This window comes from Globicephala melas, chromosome 1, assembly GCF_963455315.2.
Source record: "Globicephala melas chromosome 1, mGloMel1.2, whole genome shotgun sequence".
Taxonomy (NCBI): Eukaryota; Metazoa; Chordata; class Mammalia; order Artiodactyla; family Delphinidae; genus Globicephala; species Globicephala melas.
The window spans coordinates 80,909,390-80,925,941 of record NC_083314.1 but is presented as its reverse complement, the minus strand read 5'-3'; the positions used below and the strand labels follow the sequence as shown (position 1 = coordinate 80,925,941).

The following is a 16,552-nucleotide window of genomic DNA, read 5'->3' as shown; positions in this document are numbered from 1 at the left end:
ATCTGTCAACATAACCATGGCCTCAGTCCTTGCCCCAGAAACAAGTGTGCTGCATAAATGTTGATCAAACTATAGCCTATATGAATTGTACTAAGGGCCACCATGGATCCTCCTGCCACAAAATAACTCACCAGCTTGGCACAGAATGGTTGTCCCAGCCTAATAGGCCAGGTAACTATAACAATAGTTACCATTTATTAAGTACTCACTATATGTTCACTTTACTTGAATCATCTCATTTAGTCCTCACAACCCTAATAAGTTTAAAGTCAAGAAAGTCAAGACATTGAGAAGTTAAATCTGTTCAAGGTCAAGCAGGATTTAAGTGGTAGAGCTTAGATTTAAACCCAAGTCTGTCTTCATTCTTAACCACTGCTCTACACAGCTTTTTATCTGAGCCTCAGGGTAGTTATGACTTGCCCAAAGCCACTTAGCTCATAAATGGCAGGCCTGGGATTTCAGTATAGGCCTATGTGTTTACCGAACCTACACATTTTACACTCTGTGCTCATTTAAGTAGGTGAGGATTGCAGGAGGCTAGAGTACATCTCCAGTGGGAGAGTCACAGAAAACATTTCAATACTTCATAACCTTGCCTTCCAGGGACTCAATTGTATAAGGTCTCAAGGTAAACCGAGACTCCACCTCTCACCGTTTGTGAGCAGTCTATATCCCAGGGAACTCAAAGAGAGCCAGAAGTCATTTGACACTGAACTTTATTTGTTCTGACCATCTGATATACTGTCTACCCTGCTAGGAAACAGAGACAATGCTGTCTGCAAAAGGCCAGAGACATGCCAAAATAAACACTGTGACCAGATCTCAAGAACAGCCCTGGAGGACAGAGTCTGTGGCGGCTAGTCAACTGCCCAATCGGGTCCCCTCTCTTCTCAGCTCTGAATGGGTGCTGATTCTTCAAATGGCTGTCAGAGCTGCCCTCTGGAGACCAGTAACTAACTTTGGTGTCCAAAGTCTTGATTACAGAGAACTGTATGTTACCCAGTTGTCAATGAGAATCCACTTCTCTTTACTGGCCATGACCAAAAAATGGGAGTCAGGTGGTGGGGTGGTCCAGAGATAGAAACTAACTTGAGAATTTCCAGTAAACATCAGGCAAGGGCTGTCCAACTGATTGTACCAGAGAAGCCCTACAAGGTATGGCTGGAGATGCCCCAGAAACATTTCCTAGGAGATATTTGTGCTATATAAACAGTGCCAAGTAAGTAAGGGCTTGCTTCCCAGAGACCTTTTGCAACCTACTTCAGCTTCTTCCTTAATTCAGACCCCATGGGGCTGCTGCTTCCCAAGTCTAGTAAGGTGAAAGGGTTCCACCATCAACTCCCTTCTCTCTAGTTTCTATAAGGAGGCTCCAAGGAGGGCTCATGAGTGTGTGAGGCCTGAGAGAGGAGAAGACTGCCTAGGGTATCCAGTCTTCTCTGTTATTCCAGCTCTAGCCACGTGGGGGCCCCTGGCTCCAGAGAATCGGGCACCCAGCTCTGGCTTTGCTCCCAGGGAAGGCTGGAGAGTTGGGAAACCCTTGCCCAGAAGGCCTGGGGCAGCTCCGTTTCACCAGCACCTGAGGGCGGGCGAGTGCACCACGAAAGTCTCAGGTTTCAGGGGGATGGCAGTTGCCTGTCTAAAGGCTTCTCTGTTCCTTGGAATTGTACAGAATGTCTCTTGTGGCTTTTTCTCCTCCCTCCTTTTTTCCTGTTGACTCTCCCCATCCGGCCCTCTGAATCACCAGACTCCACAGGAAAGCAGCAGATGTTGACTTTACTTCGTTCAAGCCAACGTCAGCTCTCTCCTGTGGAGTGGGGAGAAGGCAGGAAGGTGAGAGGTGGGAAATGGAGGAAGATAACCCTTGTCCTTTCCAAATTGTGAGGGAGGATGTAGAGGGAAACTGAAAGAAGTCAGGGACCTAGGCAAAAAATTCTTAATTCCTGGGGATGGGGAAAAAAGGACCCTACACTAAGGTCCCAGTGTTGGCTCTGGAACCAGGATGGTAAGGAGGGAAGCACAGGGTGGGAGTGTTTAGTGCCAGCCCTTCTCGTCTGAGGTAAGGCCTCATCCCTTGCCAGCAGCATCCTCATGACTCAAAGGTCAAGTCAGGCTGCAGGTCTGGGGAGATAGTCCAGAGGCTTCTTCCTGTCCCATCTGAGCCCCCAAACCTCTGCTGTTATGCAAGTCTTTTGGAGAAGCTGCCAGGGAGGACTTTCTAGGGCTTTATTCTACATTCATTGCTCCAATTTCTCTTCTCTTTTTTCTTCCTCAGGGATTTTCTTACGGGCAAAGAAGCCAAGCTGTAGGGAAAGAGATAAGAGTCTTCACCAAATGCCCTGCCTGGGGACCCGGCCAACAGCCCTTAGATGTATCTGAAGTCTTCAATTTTGTTCTGCTTCCAAAACTGAGATTCAAATTTATTTTATTTGGCTTAGTTTAGTTCAACCAACATTTGTGGAGGACAGTGAGGAGGACAGTGAAGGAGATCTGGGCATGACACCCACAGCCTGCTTAGCTGCCCAGCACAAATCCGGTTCTCCCGGCTATAATCAAGGATTCCTTAATTCATGAGCACCATGCCCCATACTCCCCACGACAGCAGTGCTTACCTTCCAAAGGCAGAAGACAAGGAGAGCAAGCAGAAGCAGCCCTCCCAGGACACTGCCAATGAGGATCCACAGGGAGATGAGGACAGGGCGGGACTGAATTACCTCCAGGAGGCTCTGCATAGGAAGGAGAGTTGTTTTTTGTTTGCACCGTTTTGCCCAGCTAGCCTCACCCAACATTGTAGCAAAGCCAGCCGCAAAATAGAAGACTAAAAGGAAAGAGACTGAGGTAGGAATGGAGGCAGTGGGACCCCACCATTCTGATTTATCACTTCTGACTCCCTGACTGCTGCCTAATGAAGACACCTCTGTTCTGAAAAATCTCACAGGTGCCCTTAGGCCACTGCCACCCTTACTAGTTCCACAGTTCTCAGACTCAGTCTCCAGCCCCACCTCACTCCAACGGGAGGCTTCAGTCAGCTGTAGGACACTGCCCTCCTCAGTTCCCAGCTCGAAGGTGCTGACCACTGTCAGAGACTTGAATTTGGCCTGTGAATGGAAAGACATTTAAAGTGAGCCATCATCTGAACTGGGAGATTGGGATTGATTAATATATGTATAAAAAGGATAACTAATAAGAATCTGCTGTATAAAAAAACAAATAAAATTCAAAAAAATTAAAAAAAAAAATAAAGTGAGCCATCATCAGGTGATAAGGCTCTCAGAACCCTAATGGCAAAGATGAGGCTGAGGGGCACAACTTCCAGGATGTTCAAAACCAGAGAAAAAGGTTGGAGACTGATGGGGAAAGAAAAGAAGGGTAACAGATGGAAAGCCTATGGCCCTTCATATACTCTGTTTGCTCTACCTGAAATGCATTCAACTCCTCTTTCTTTGGCTAACGCCTACCCTTCCTTTAGATGTCATCCCCTCTGGGAAGTAGGAAAGTGTTCCCTCCTAACCCCCATCACCCTGGATCAGGTTATAATATTCTGTTTACTTCTCTGTCTTTCACCTCTGAACTATAAGATCCTTGAGGTCAAGGGTTGTATGTTAGTAATTTATGTGTCCCTAGTTTCTCAATAAATCTTTGTTAAAAGAATAAATAAATGAATGAAAAAAGGATACCAAAGAGAGATAAAGAGAGAACCAGACTTAGGGAAGGATGGCCTGTCAGACTTAACTTCCCTGAAAGATGCCTACATCCCAGGGATCTTGTGTAATTCAAAGTATACAGAACACGGGAAAGCACAATATAAACCCCTAGTACTAAACAGCTGTTATAATTAAGAGGTCATTTCCCTGCTCAGGAACTCACATGACTCCTGACTGCCTATCATATTAGGTTCTATTTCATCTTCCTGGCTTTAAAGATCTTTGATAATCTAGATCTCTTTCACTATACAATATCACTTCCCACTACCCTCCATGCTTACCCTGCATGTAATATCAACTATTTACTCATTCATTTAATAAAAATGTATTAAATCACTACAATGAGTTAGGCATGGTGCTAAATGTTGCGGATATTCTCCTCAGTGTCTACCTAATAGAGGGCTTTTTATATAGCAGGCATTTGATGGGTTGATTGAATTTAGGTATCCTATAAATGTTGGTTGGGGCTTCCCTGGTGGCGCAGTGGTTGAGAGTCCGCCTGCCGATTCAGGGGACACGGATTCGTGCCCCAGTCCGGGAAGATCCCACATGCTGCGGAGTGGCTGGGCCCGTGAGCCATGGCCGCTGAGCCTGCGCGTCCGGAGCCTGCGCGTCCGGAGCCTGCGCGTCCGGAGCCTGTGCTCCGCAACGGGAGAGGCCACGACAGTGAGAGGCCCGCATAATGTCGGTTGATTATTGATATAACAATAAGACATGATAAAATGGAGGAAAATACAAGAATAGTAACTAGCTTCTAGTGAGTTCATCTCATTATTCACTTAGTCTTTACAACAACCCTATGAAGTAGGTCTTTTCTTCCCCATTTTAGAGATGAGGAGAAAGAAACTTAGAAAAATTAAATAACTTTGTGAGTAGGAGGCAAAGCTCGAACTTGAACACGAGTCTGTCTACCGGAAAAGGCTATGCTAAAGTCCCAGATAGGAGCAGCAGGGGAAAGCAGTGGAAAAGGAAAAGTTTACCCTTCGGAAAAATTCATTGTGAACCAGCCTCAGTAGTCCAACAGAGACCTCAGTCCCCTTTGCCAGTCGCCCAAGGTGGCACCTCATGACCTGACACCGGGAATTGTTCCCATTCTACCAGAAGAGAGAGACACATCAGGACGCTGGGGTGGAAATATCCCTCACTCCCCACTCTACTCTCCAGCCCAAGGCTCCAAACTCTACTGCTCCCCCCTGCATTCCCACTCCGTACACCTACTTCGCCCTCTTGTGACTCATACCAGCCAGCTTGTGTGCTGGAGCTCCTCTGGATGCACAGGGGGCTCTGGGGGCTCAGTCAGGTTCTGCACTGTGCAGCTTGCCTAGAGGAAGATCCAACTTGAGGGACCCTCTTGATGGTGAGAGGCCGGCCACTCCAGGCTGAGCAGGAGCACACCACCCACACTCTTGTAGTTCTTCCCTGGGTGATCCCTTTCTTTCTTCTCAACGAAGCGAGGTATGTGAAAGAAAGGCGCCCCCAGGGAGGGAGGAGCCCTAAGAGCAGTGACCCAGGACGCTGGGAGCTGGGTGAGTCCACCAAATCAAGAGGGCAGGGTTCCACACGCCCCTAGCCCAGACTCACATTGTTAGTGATGACTTGAGACAGTGACAGGAAGTAATGGCCCCCATGGGCCACGGCTGGAAGGAGGGCTGAGACGATGAGGCCACTGACCACATAGCAGCCAAGGTTCTGAACCTAAGAGGAGGATTGGAAATGGGAAGAGGTGAGAGGCAGAGAAAGACTCTTCCTCATCCGTTCCCCTTTACCCTCAATACCACTGACATCTAAGAGAGACTCCTCCCATACTTTGCCCAGGAACTCCTCCCCCTCCCTCTGCTTATGCCAAGGTCCCTCCAGCTTCTCACCCTAAGAGTGGTTTTGAATTCAGGGCCGGGGCCCACTGGGAGGGTCCCATATGGGTGAACCTCATAGCGGTGCAGAGTGGACTCACTGCGTGGACACCAAGTCAGGAAGCACATGGTCACAGCCATGACACAGACACAGGGGCACATGATCAGCACACAGACATGGATTCAGGGAAGGTAGGGCCAGCACATGGATAAAGAGATAGGGGTACATAGAGAAGACAGAAATGAGACATGACATAGACTTGGTACAAACTTTATGGCCACACCCCATATCCCATCACACCAGCTCCAACCCCCAGGGCCCAGCAAAGCCCTACAACTAGGATGCATAAGTACTACACCTACGAAAGAAAGATGCTTAAGAGAAGCTTCAGCATGAGTGGGACTGAGGGCAAAAAGATAGAGCAGCCCTAAGGGTTTGGTGTTTGGGAACACTGAAGCACATGGAGGGAGAGGGGGGAAACATAAAGAGTATGAGTCTGGGGTCAGAATGGGGTCTCAGTGGGGAGCTGAGCCATACCTAGAGAATAGGAGGTGAGCCTCATACTGGATGTAGGCTGAGGTCTGGGCTGTGTTATCATGAAGCGTGCCATTTCTCTCCAGGCTATTGCTGTAGGGTCAGGGGGAGAGGCTCGCATCCCAGCCCTGTCTCAGACACCCCTCTCTAGAGTAAAGGAGTCACGCTGTTTCCACCCCTGCTCCCACCCGCACACCACCACCACCAAGACCCAACAGGAGAGGCCTGGGAGGAAATGCCCATTGTTCTCACCTGGTGGCAGTCAGCCTCACAAGGACCTGGCTCAGGAGGAAGGAGCAGCTAAACTCAAACTCTAGCAGAAAGGTCACCTGGGAGAGAGGGACATGGTAGATTTCTCCTCATGGGACAATACAGAGGAACAGGAGCCCTTGTGTGCCTCCTTTCCTAAACTCCCAGGCCCTGCAGATTCCAGCCCCTGATCTCTCAGAGGCCCTTTCTCATCCTGGGCCCCAACTCACCTTGGCTCCAGCCTGGAAGACAGGATGCCCCACGCTGCAGAGGCGGGCATGAGGGGAAGGGGCTGCACACTCCACCTTCACTGGGCCGTCCCCCTGAGAGCAGAGGAAGCGGGGTGGAGGCTAAGGTGGGGCTGCAACTGCCCTCCTGCCTGCAGCCTCTAAACACTGCAAGCCTTTCCCTAGGGCCCCTCACAGACAATACCCCAATTGTCCTCCTCCCAAATTCCCTCCCCCAAGGGCACCTGAGGAGTAAAACTGGATAGGTGAAGGTTTCTGGAGAAGCTGAGACTCAGGCTAGTGTTGTAGGCATTTTCCTTCCTGTTCTTCAGAGTTGCTGACACCAGCACTTTCCTGCGACCACCTCGAACCACGAATGGGTCCTTCCTAGGAGTCGTGGATAAAAGAGAGACCAGAGTTGAAGGAGCGCCAGAAGCCTCGCTTCTGTCTTCCTGGGCAAGAAACAACCCTCCATCTCCCTTCAAGTCCCTTCTGATCTGTCTCGGGTCACCCCCATTTGGCCAGTTCATGTCCATCCCACCTGGAGCCTCTGATGTTCATATTAGCTCGAAGTACCAGATCTGTGACACATTCATTGTCAGGGCCACAGTCCTTCGAGAAGGGGACCTAGAGGAGAGAGAAGGGGCTGAGGGCTGAGAGGAAGGCGTGGGAGAAAGGAATGGGATTGAGGGAAAAGTGAAAAGAGTAGGTGCCCAAGTTAGATTTCACTGTGATCTCATGTCTCCTCCCTCCCCTTTCTCTTGAATTCACTGAGAAGGGCAGTGTTGGCACCCAGGGCAGGGCAGGGCTTGGCACTTCTGACCAGCTTTCGTATGGAGGTAGGTGAGCCCTCATCCAGCACAGGCCCTGGTTTTGTGGTGTTGTCCAAAGCAAAGGTCACAGTCAAGGCCACTGGCCGGAGGTAATCTGATGTATCCTAAGAGAAACCAGAGTCAAGGATCATGGGGAGCCAGGATTAGGGATACGACCCAGGAATCCTAGCAGAATGTGATAATTATGGCGATATTTACGGAGCACTTTCTGTGTGCCGGGCACTGTCCTAAGGTTTTATCAATACTATTACATTTAATTCTAAGACAGCTAACTCCTATTTTGTAGTTGTTATTATTATCCCCCCTTTTCAGGCAAGGAAACTAAGGTTTGCAGGTTATATGAGTTGCCAGAATTCACAGGTGGTAAACGGCAGAGCAGGATTCAAACCCAGATCAGCCTGACTCCACAGTCTGATCTTTCTCACTTTGCTGACTCTGGCTTTCTTGCCGATCCAGCAGAAAGTCCTCCCTCTGATCCAGCCTTCTTCTCACTCCCAGGCCCTGATGCAAAGCAGTTCCTGCCCCCTCCTCACCAGCACATGGAAGTGCAGCGGCTCACAAGTGATAGTCCCCACACTGAGCCGGAGCCGCCGAGGGGACAGCCTCTGGCCAGAGCCGTCAAACGCTGCACGGGCTCCAGCTGTCCACTCATCCAGCGATGCTGTGAACCGCACATCTGAATGGGGCAGGCAAGAGTGCAGGTGGAGAGGGGTCCCAAGATCATGGCAGGCAAGGGGTTGAGAGCTGCCTAGCATGCACTCTAGTCACTCACGGAATTGGCGATCCCAGCGACCGGGAGTGCGGGAGGTCACTTGGAAGCAAAGGGCTGCGGATAGGCAGGCTGCCTCCTGGCTGCGTCGCTTGCAGTCCCTCTGAACCACACTGATGGCTGGCGGGGTCACATCCAGTGAAGGGGCCAGGTGGACAATGGGCCGGGAGCTGGGAACAGGGTGGGAAAGAAAGTCTAGCAGAGGGAAGAAAGCCCTTTGAGAAAGGCAGTCCCCAGTGTTTGCCTCCCTGAGGTCAAAGGAAAGAATAAGGAGCTAGGGGACACATGTGTCCGCCTCCCCTGAACCTTCTGACAGAAGTAAGATAATAGTTAACATTTTTTAAAAAATTAATTTATTTTTATTTTTGGCTGCCTGGGTCTTCACTGCTGCGTGTGGCCTTTCTCTCTAGCTGCGGCGAGCAGGGACTACTCTTGGCCTTGGTGCATGGGCTTCTCATTGCGGTGGCCTCTCCCATTGCGGAGCATGGGTTCTAGGTGTGTGGGTTTCAGTAGTTGTGGTACGCGGGCTCAGTAGTTGTGGTGCATGGGCTTAGTTGCTCCGCGGCATGTGGGATCCGCCTGTACCAGGGATCGAACCCTTGTCCCCTGCATTGGCAGGCAGATTCTTAACCACTGCACCACCAGGCAAGTCCCAATAGCTAACATTTAATCAGCACTTGCCGTGTGCTAGGCACTGTGTTTAGATCTTTTCACAGATTATAGCGTTTAATCCTCACAACAAACCTCTAAGGCAGGTACGATTATTATTCCCGCTTTATAAACTAGGAAACAGAGGCACAGAGTAAGTTGATCAAGAAAGCCAAATATAACTTTGTGATTCCAAAGCCCTTGCTTTTAACAGCTATGCCATGCTGTCTACTGCTACCTGAGCTGGGGCCACTCACCTGAGCAGGATGGCTGCCCCTTGGGCACCCACAGCAACATCTACCAGGTCATCTCCATCCAGATCTAACCTGCCATCCACACTTCGGCCAAAGTAGCTGAGGGCCTGTGGCATGGAGACAGCAGCAATCCGCTGAGAGGGAGAGAGGAGACACTGAGCAGAGACTCACACAACTGGTTGCCCAGGCCTCCCACCTGGCTTTTTCTAATTCTCCCCTCAGGCATGAGGAGGAATGAGAGGAACTTGCCTGTGTTCAGGAGTCTCTAGTAGAGCAACATGTTTCCTACCCCACCGCCTCACCTTTTTGACTACTGATAAAAAAGGCACTTGTTCAGTTTGGGTCTCAAGCCCAGGGGAGCAATGATAACCAAAGGGTGCACCTCCTTTCCCCTTCCTCCCACCATGCCCCTGCCTCGTCGGGGCATTCCTGACCTGGGCAGGACAGGGCTTGACTCCACTCTGGGTCCCGTGATAGAGGTACAGTGCTCCACGGTGCCCATCCTCCAGGGGCGCTCCCATAGCCACATCAGCGAAACCATCTTGGTTCAGATCAGGAAGGGCAGCCATGGCAAAGCCAAATCGAGCATCCTGTGGGGGTTCTGGCTGAAGTGTTCCCTGGAGTGTCAGCAAGGACTGCTGGTGGAGGTGAGGAGAAGGCAGAAGATGCTGATTTGACAGTCCCACCCTCTCAGCCAGCCCTCAAATGTGTGTGCCTTCCCTCACTCCCTTTGCCCCCCACAGACAAGTTCTAGGGTATCCCAGCAAGTCTCACCTGGCCCACCAGATACACATAAACACGTCCTGTCTCCTTGTTCTGGGGCCCCAGGAACATGGGGGCAGCCACAAGCAAGACGTCAGTTGTTCCATCCCCATCCGTATCCAATGGGCAGAGCTCACTGCCAAAGTACGAGCCAATCTGGAGAGCGGTAGGTAGTGGTGACCCCAGAGGAAAGGGAAGGCAAGATTATGGACAAGTGGGGAGCACCTGCCAATCTGGTCCTCACATCCCTGACAGACTCTGCCAACCAGAATTCAACACAGACTTTTAAGGCCCCTCTCTTGTCCCTTCACTCTCTTCCCCCACAGCCTGAAGCTCCCTCAGGAGCCAAGGGTCTCACCCTCCCTTGGATGCCCTACCTGCTCCCCCTGGAGGCTCTGGGCGACCCTCACAGCCCCATCTTTCTTAAGCTGGAAGGCGATGACCTTTCCTCGATGTCTAAACCGAGGAGCTCCTGAGAGAAAGAGGCGGCGTCCACCCCGCAAAAGCATGGAGGAAACTGAGTAACCTAGAAGTGGACAAGGAGCCGGAGGTGAAAGGGAAAGAAGATGGGGTCAGAGTAGGAGGTTTCCCTAAAGGCACAGAAGGGGGTCCCAAAGGAAGGTAGCAGGAGATCAGTGAGAAACTGCATGAGTTAAGAGTGAGTACCTTATACCCTCCATCCCACCCACCACTGAGGAAGCATTTTTTTTTCCCCCTCCACCATCTAATCCTTTGCAGCTCTCTGCTACTCACCCAGGTAGGCTGCATGGTTCTGCAATGCAGGGGGGAACTCATCTTCCAGGGCCGTCCGTGGCGGGAAGAGGCGGCGACCTTCTTCAAGCCATAACACTGAGCCCCCCCAGTCATAAGCCCCTACCATCCCGAAGAGAATCCCATCCTGTAGGGCAGAACCAGATGGGGTCGCTGAAAAGACAGTGGGGAATAAGAAGAAAAAGCTCTCCAGGAGTGAGAGGGTCACTGAGGGCATGCTGGGGTCAGTTGGTGGGGTATGGGAAGGTCAGCATGGACATTGGTTAAAGGAGGAATCCGGAAGACCCTGGGGTTGAAGCTGTCTGAGTTAGAGGCTGGAAGGAGTCAGATGTTGAGAGGGGTCAGAGTCTGTCCAACCTTTAGCCGATGAGTAGAGAAACCAATCTGAGACATTTCCAGCCCAAAGGAGCTTTCATTTTCTCCGTGGGACCCTTGAGTGTGAGAAAACATCATGAGGCAATATAAGGGAAGACAGTTTCCCCTTTGACCTTCTGAACTTATTCCAGAAGCCCACCTATACCCCAGAACTCCCCCTACCCTGTCCTCTGTTTCTCCAGGGTAATCATTACCCTCAAGGCCAAAAATCCGGTCCCCTAATGCATCCACAATGTCAGTCAGTGCTGCTTCATCTGTGACATTGAAGAAGAATCTCTCGTCTGGATCACTGGCAATAGCTCTGATTTCCCGCAGGAAAGCGCTGGGGTCTCGCTGCCGCCGGAGGTAGTGACCAAGGACCTGGGGTCAGGAGATAAAGGTGGGGTCTGCTAGCTGTGTGCTGTGAGACGGTAGAGCTGTACAGGACACAGCCAACTAAAGAGAAGAAAGGGAATACGGCTGATGTCTGGGAAGGGGTCAACGTCTGTTTTCTTAAGTTCCCAGTCCTCAGTGTCACCCTCCCCAATCCCTTCTATCCTTCCAGATCCAGAGCTGTTCTCACCGCAATCCCATAGCGTGTCACTCTGCCAGCTTCGCAGGCCTTTAGTGCTGCAGGAAGTTCCTCTCCATCATGTGACTCTCCATCAGTGACAACCACCAGTAGCCTGGCAGCCTCTGGTCGGCCCCCATGGGACTGACTGAATCCTTCTGTGCTGAGAAGAGAGAGAAAGGAGTGAGGTGTGATCAGATGTGTGCAGATAGATACACATACACACAGTACTTAACACTGTCGGCAGTTCACTGAGGCCAGGCCTCTTGCCTTTTAGCCCATCTCCCCAACTGTCTAGCGTAGAGACTGGCATACAGTAAGAGCTCAAATGTCTGAATGTCATAGAACATATAGAGCAGCATATCATCAATGCAAGTAAGTATAAAATCCATTCACTCATAGATTCATTCAGCAAATATTGTATTTAGGAGGACAAATATTAAGGGAACGTAGAATAAAGGAGAATGGTCAGGTCAGAGGAGTCTTCCCAGAGATGAGTTTTGTCACGTTTGGAAAATGGGCTAGGACATGAGTGGTGGAAAACCCGAGGGCCAAGAGCAAAGTGGGAGTGGAGGTATATAGACAGAGAGAATTCTGTCTGCAGAGATAAATAAAGCAGAAACATGGAGAGACACAGACAATTTGTAGAAATGCAATGAGTGCGATGACAGCCAATTTAGCCTTCCCCCACCTACATTAGTGTGCAAAAAAAAATAAGCTGGCAAGACATCTTGGGATGTACACGTACACACTGCACTCCAAAGCCTCCCCTAACCCTTCTGGCTTCCCACACCCCCCTTCCCAGTGCCTCACCAGGCCATCATTATTGCTTGAGCAGTCTTTGTTTCTCGTCCCTCCCGCCGGCTCAGGTTCCTTGCTGCTCTCACCACTTCTTCTTTGGTTCGGAAATCTCCCAGGGACCACTCATGTACAGAGCTCTCCCCATACTGTACCAGTCCCACCTGAGAATAAAGTGTGCACTCTAATGGAGTGTGGGGGTGGAGAAGGTATGCGAGGGAGGGGAGACGAGCACCTGGATACTACTGAAGATGCTACCTACATTTATCTCCTCTCTCCCTGTCTCTCCCCCTCCAAGCCCATCCATGTCGCCTTCTCTTACCTGTATCTGCTCCGGGTCAATAAATAATCTCCCTACTAGTCTTCGCAGGAAGGTCTGAACTTCAGACCAGGGGTAGATGCTGTTGGAGCCGTCCAACACAATGACGACATCCATGTATGTGGGACAGCCTAGGAGGAGGGGTATAGTGATGGGGAACAGAGGGGTAAAGGACATTGGGCATGGGGACAACAAGGGAAGAGGTCACAGGAGGGCACATTTAATTCAAACATTTATTAGGCACTTTTACATATAAGGAAGATAGTGTGCCAGGTCCTGGGTAAATATAAAAATGTATAAAAGAGAAGATGGGCATATATACAATTGACTAAAAAAACAAAGAAGAAGGAATCAAGCGCTAGTAGAAACATAGTACCACTCTATGATGTGAGAGAAAAAAGGAGGGTCAGTCCTGATGGTGGAGAATCAAAGGAGGCAGCGACTGAGAAGATACTGAAGACTGGAGATGTTTGAGGAGAGGAGACAAAACAGGAAGGCATTTGGGTGGAGAACACTTTAAACAAAAAGAGATGGAGGTATAAAAATAGATGACACATAGGAGAATGGTGAGGTGAAGGCTATAGCCAAGGTGCAGGGTATGAAGGGATATAGTGAGAGCTGAGTTTTTGAAGTTGATTAAATCAGTTCATGGAGTCTTGACGACCTGGTAAAGAGTCTGAATTCTCATCTGTTAGGAAACATGGAGCTTTTGTGGACATGTTAGGTAGCAGTGAGGATAAGCCATGCAGTTCCCCTGTCAAGCATCATACCCTGTGGCCCCATCTTTTTCCCACCCTGCACCCCATTCTAGGGACTGAGTCCTCAGCCCCTTCTCCTGGCTCACGTTGTACAGTGGGTGCCAGGCTTCCCTGGGGCCGGAACGAAGCATCTACACGGGCACATATCCCAGAACTGAAGACAGATGAGCCACAAGCACGAGACCAGAGAGGGGCACAAGCCTGGGGATGGGTAGAGGAAACAGTTACTCCCAGGCTTGGGAGGGCATCCTCAGAACATGCTCTTTGTCAAAAGAGGCATTGAGACCACTCCCCAAGACCCCCCTCCTTGCTTTCTAGGGTTTTTAACTCCTTGACCCCTCCACACAGACCAGTTTCCCTTATCATACCACCCTTTTCTCTACCACAAACCATCAGAGACCCCGCCACCACCCTTTCCTTAGCTTACCATGAATCCCCCATCACCAACTGTCTCCAGTAGAGACATCCCCAGGTGCATATTCACAGCAGGACGAGATGAATTTCCCAGTGGATAGTCACCTGGTTGGAGTGGAGTGGAAGAGCATGAGATCATGGGGTCACAGATGGGGTGACTGAGTTCAGGATGATTTTGGAAGAGGATGAGAAGAGGTCCGGATCAAGTCAGGAAGAGGAGTACGTGGGATATGGAGGTAAAGAAGTAAGGTGTGATATCACTCATATGTGGAGTCTAATTTTTTTTAATGTTATCTATGAACTTATTTACAAAACAGAAACAGACTCACAGATTTTGAAAACAAACTTATGGCTACCAAAGGGGAAACATGGAGGTGGGAGGGATAAATTAGGAGCTTGGGATTAACATACACACACTACTATATATAAAATAGATAATCAACAAGGACCTACTGTATAGCACAGGGAACTCTACTCAGTATTCTATAATAACCTATATGGGAAAAGAATCTGAAAAAGAATGAATATATGTATATGTATAACTGAATCACTTTGCTGTACACCTGAAACTAACACAACATTGTAAATCAACTATGCTCCAAAAAACTTAAAAACAAAAAAAAAGTGAGGTGTAAGGGGTCAAAGCTACTAGTGTATCAAGGTTAGGGGTTAGGAGTGGAAGAGTGAGGAGTCTTCTTACCCAAGTGGCCCTTGGCACATGGGGCATTGTGGGAGCCCCCTACAGGGCAGCGATAAACATCCCCCCTTCGGTCGCCTGAAGGCCCATCCCAGGGCGCACCCACCAACATCCTGGGAGGAGGAAATGAATACAAGCATAGCGTAAATATGACACTTGAGATAGGCCAGAGGGAAAGGGCATGGTGACGGCAAGTCTAGAGCCCCAGCTATTTCCAAAGAACCAGATTAGTTTATATTTCCATCTACCTTGCCTCCCCCTTAACAGCTCTATCACAGTCCCAATCCCACGGCCCCCTGGTTTCCTCCTCACCATCGGCGTCCACCCCCAACATGTTGTAAGACACTGTATCCAAATTCAGCCTCCGGTGGCCCTGGAAATAGGCGTGGGTGATGCACGTCCAGGTTAAAGGGGGAGCAGAGACCTGGGGGGCCAGGATCATAAGGTTAGCAGGAATCAGCCAGAGAACCTAATGAATGCCCAGAGGTACAACCAGAGAGAAACCGTGGAGGGAACTTTTTGATCTCAGCCTATCTCCCTTCTTTTTACTCATAAGCTGCCCTGGACTCTGTGAATGTCATATACTCCAAGCAAGGATGATTTTCTTCCTGTGTTTGGGTCCAGATGTCTAAACTGTGGCCCTCTGCCATGCTGTTGCACAGATGTATTTCCATTCCTATCCCCCAAATTTCATTTACAGACATGTCTGGAAGGGTCAAGTTCCCCTTTTCTACATCATTCCTCCTACACATCCTCCTCTCCAAGCTGTGAGGGTCAAAAGAGGGAGAAGGCCTTTCTGCAGCCCCAGAACAACTATTTCTTACAAATTCTCCGCAAACCCAGGACCATAGGGAAAACAAGAGGAGGTTAGTGAACACTGCATGTCTGGGTCTCTTCTTCTCTTCCTGTCTCTTCTTGACTCCCAGTATCATTGTTACACTCTCACTCTCTTTCTCCAATGTCTAGGTCTCTGGCTGATTCCAGCCCTGGAAACCTCAGTGGTAATTAACTGGGTGGAGCCACTCGCCTACATCCATGGTTTGCCATACATCCTTTCCAAGGGTGCCATCACTCCCAAAGTTTCTCACGATCCACTTCCTTTGTAATTCATCCCCCCTCCCAACTGCCCCCTGCCTACTTGCATTTCTTCCTTAACTCTCAGCCCACTCTAAAGACCCCCTCAATCATGTTCTTGCTGACTCTTCCCTCCCAACCCCAATCTGTTTAAAATCAGAGCTGGTATTTTAGGAAACGAAGATTACAGGGCACTGATGAGGAAAAATTCCAGGCCTCTTGTCCCTCCCATGGTTCTTTCCCTGTGACTTGCTCCTTCAAGTAACCCCCACTCAGGCCACCCCACCACCACTTTCACCAATGGCTATAGCTCTGTCTCAAACCAAGCTCATTTTCAGAAAAGTGTTTTGTATGTGAGCCTTTTTGCATCCAGGAAACCGTCAAGGCTGTATGACCAGGAACTGTAGCACATTGGTTAGATAAACCCAGAGTTCTGACCACACAGTTAGTCAGTTATGTCTCAGGAACCCAGAGACCACCAAGGGCAGGGAGAAGTAGGGAGGGGGATAATAGTAATCAGACTAGCCATGTGGAAGTTCACATCATGTTTCTTTTCGGTCGCCTCACTCTTCCAGGGCTTAGGACAAAGTTTTATTTAATTGGACACAAATATTACACAAGGCACTGGACAGCTTCAGCCCTTGCCAGGCAGTCATATGTGTGGGCAAAAGAATGCAAACCCATGCGCATGTGTACGCACACCCCACACACACACACACATACACACACACACACACACACACACACACGAAACATAGAATCAGTTAACCTCTTAACCTAACTCCCAAAGAATTTTAACCATAAAGATCCCAATGCTAAACAATCCATATATCTTTCGTTCCCACCAGAAACCAAGAAGTTAACCTCCCTCACCTGTCAGGAACATCAGGGGCAAGAACAGGTGGGGGATGAGGGGGAACTCCATGTCTGGATGTTCTCTGTCTGCGTGAGAAGTCCTCTGTGCCTCT

General features: G+C 49.7%; 1 protein-coding gene across 4 annotated transcripts; it reads right to left on the bottom strand.

Annotated features, from left to right (window-relative positions):
• Positions 1–699: 699 nt before the first annotated feature.
• Positions 700–16,542, bottom strand: ITGA10 (integrin subunit alpha 10). Of its 4 annotated transcripts, none has more exons than XM_030869266.2 (30): positions 16,458–16,542; positions 14,823–14,934; positions 14,514–14,623; positions 13,827–13,918; positions 13,486–13,600; positions 12,645–12,772; positions 12,338–12,486; positions 11,537–11,687; positions 11,169–11,334; positions 10,957–11,030; positions 10,582–10,726; positions 10,206–10,354; positions 9,841–9,984; positions 9,501–9,704; positions 9,070–9,200; positions 8,168–8,334; positions 7,929–8,071; positions 7,386–7,499; positions 7,104–7,189; positions 6,808–6,949; positions 6,566–6,658; positions 6,339–6,415; positions 6,090–6,179; positions 5,567–5,651; positions 5,283–5,396; positions 4,942–5,022; positions 4,682–4,795; positions 3,000–3,095; positions 2,610–2,723; positions 700–2,300 (listed from the first exon to the last, which is right to left on the bottom strand). In XM_030869266.2, the coding sequence occupies exons 1-30, from the start codon at positions 16,507–16,509 to the stop codon at positions 2,235–2,237; spliced, it is 3,504 nt and encodes a 1,167-aa protein (XP_030725126.1). In that variant the 5' UTR covers positions 16,510–16,542; the 3' UTR covers positions 700–2,234. The 4 variants fall into 4 exon arrangements, 3 of the variants coding, with proteins under 3 accessions (XP_030725126.1, XP_060156146.1, XP_060156142.1); XM_060300163.1 differs by having other exon boundaries at positions 9,070–9,173; XM_060300159.1 differs by having other exon boundaries at positions 9,501–9,701.
• Positions 16,543–16,552: the final 10 nt, after the last annotated feature.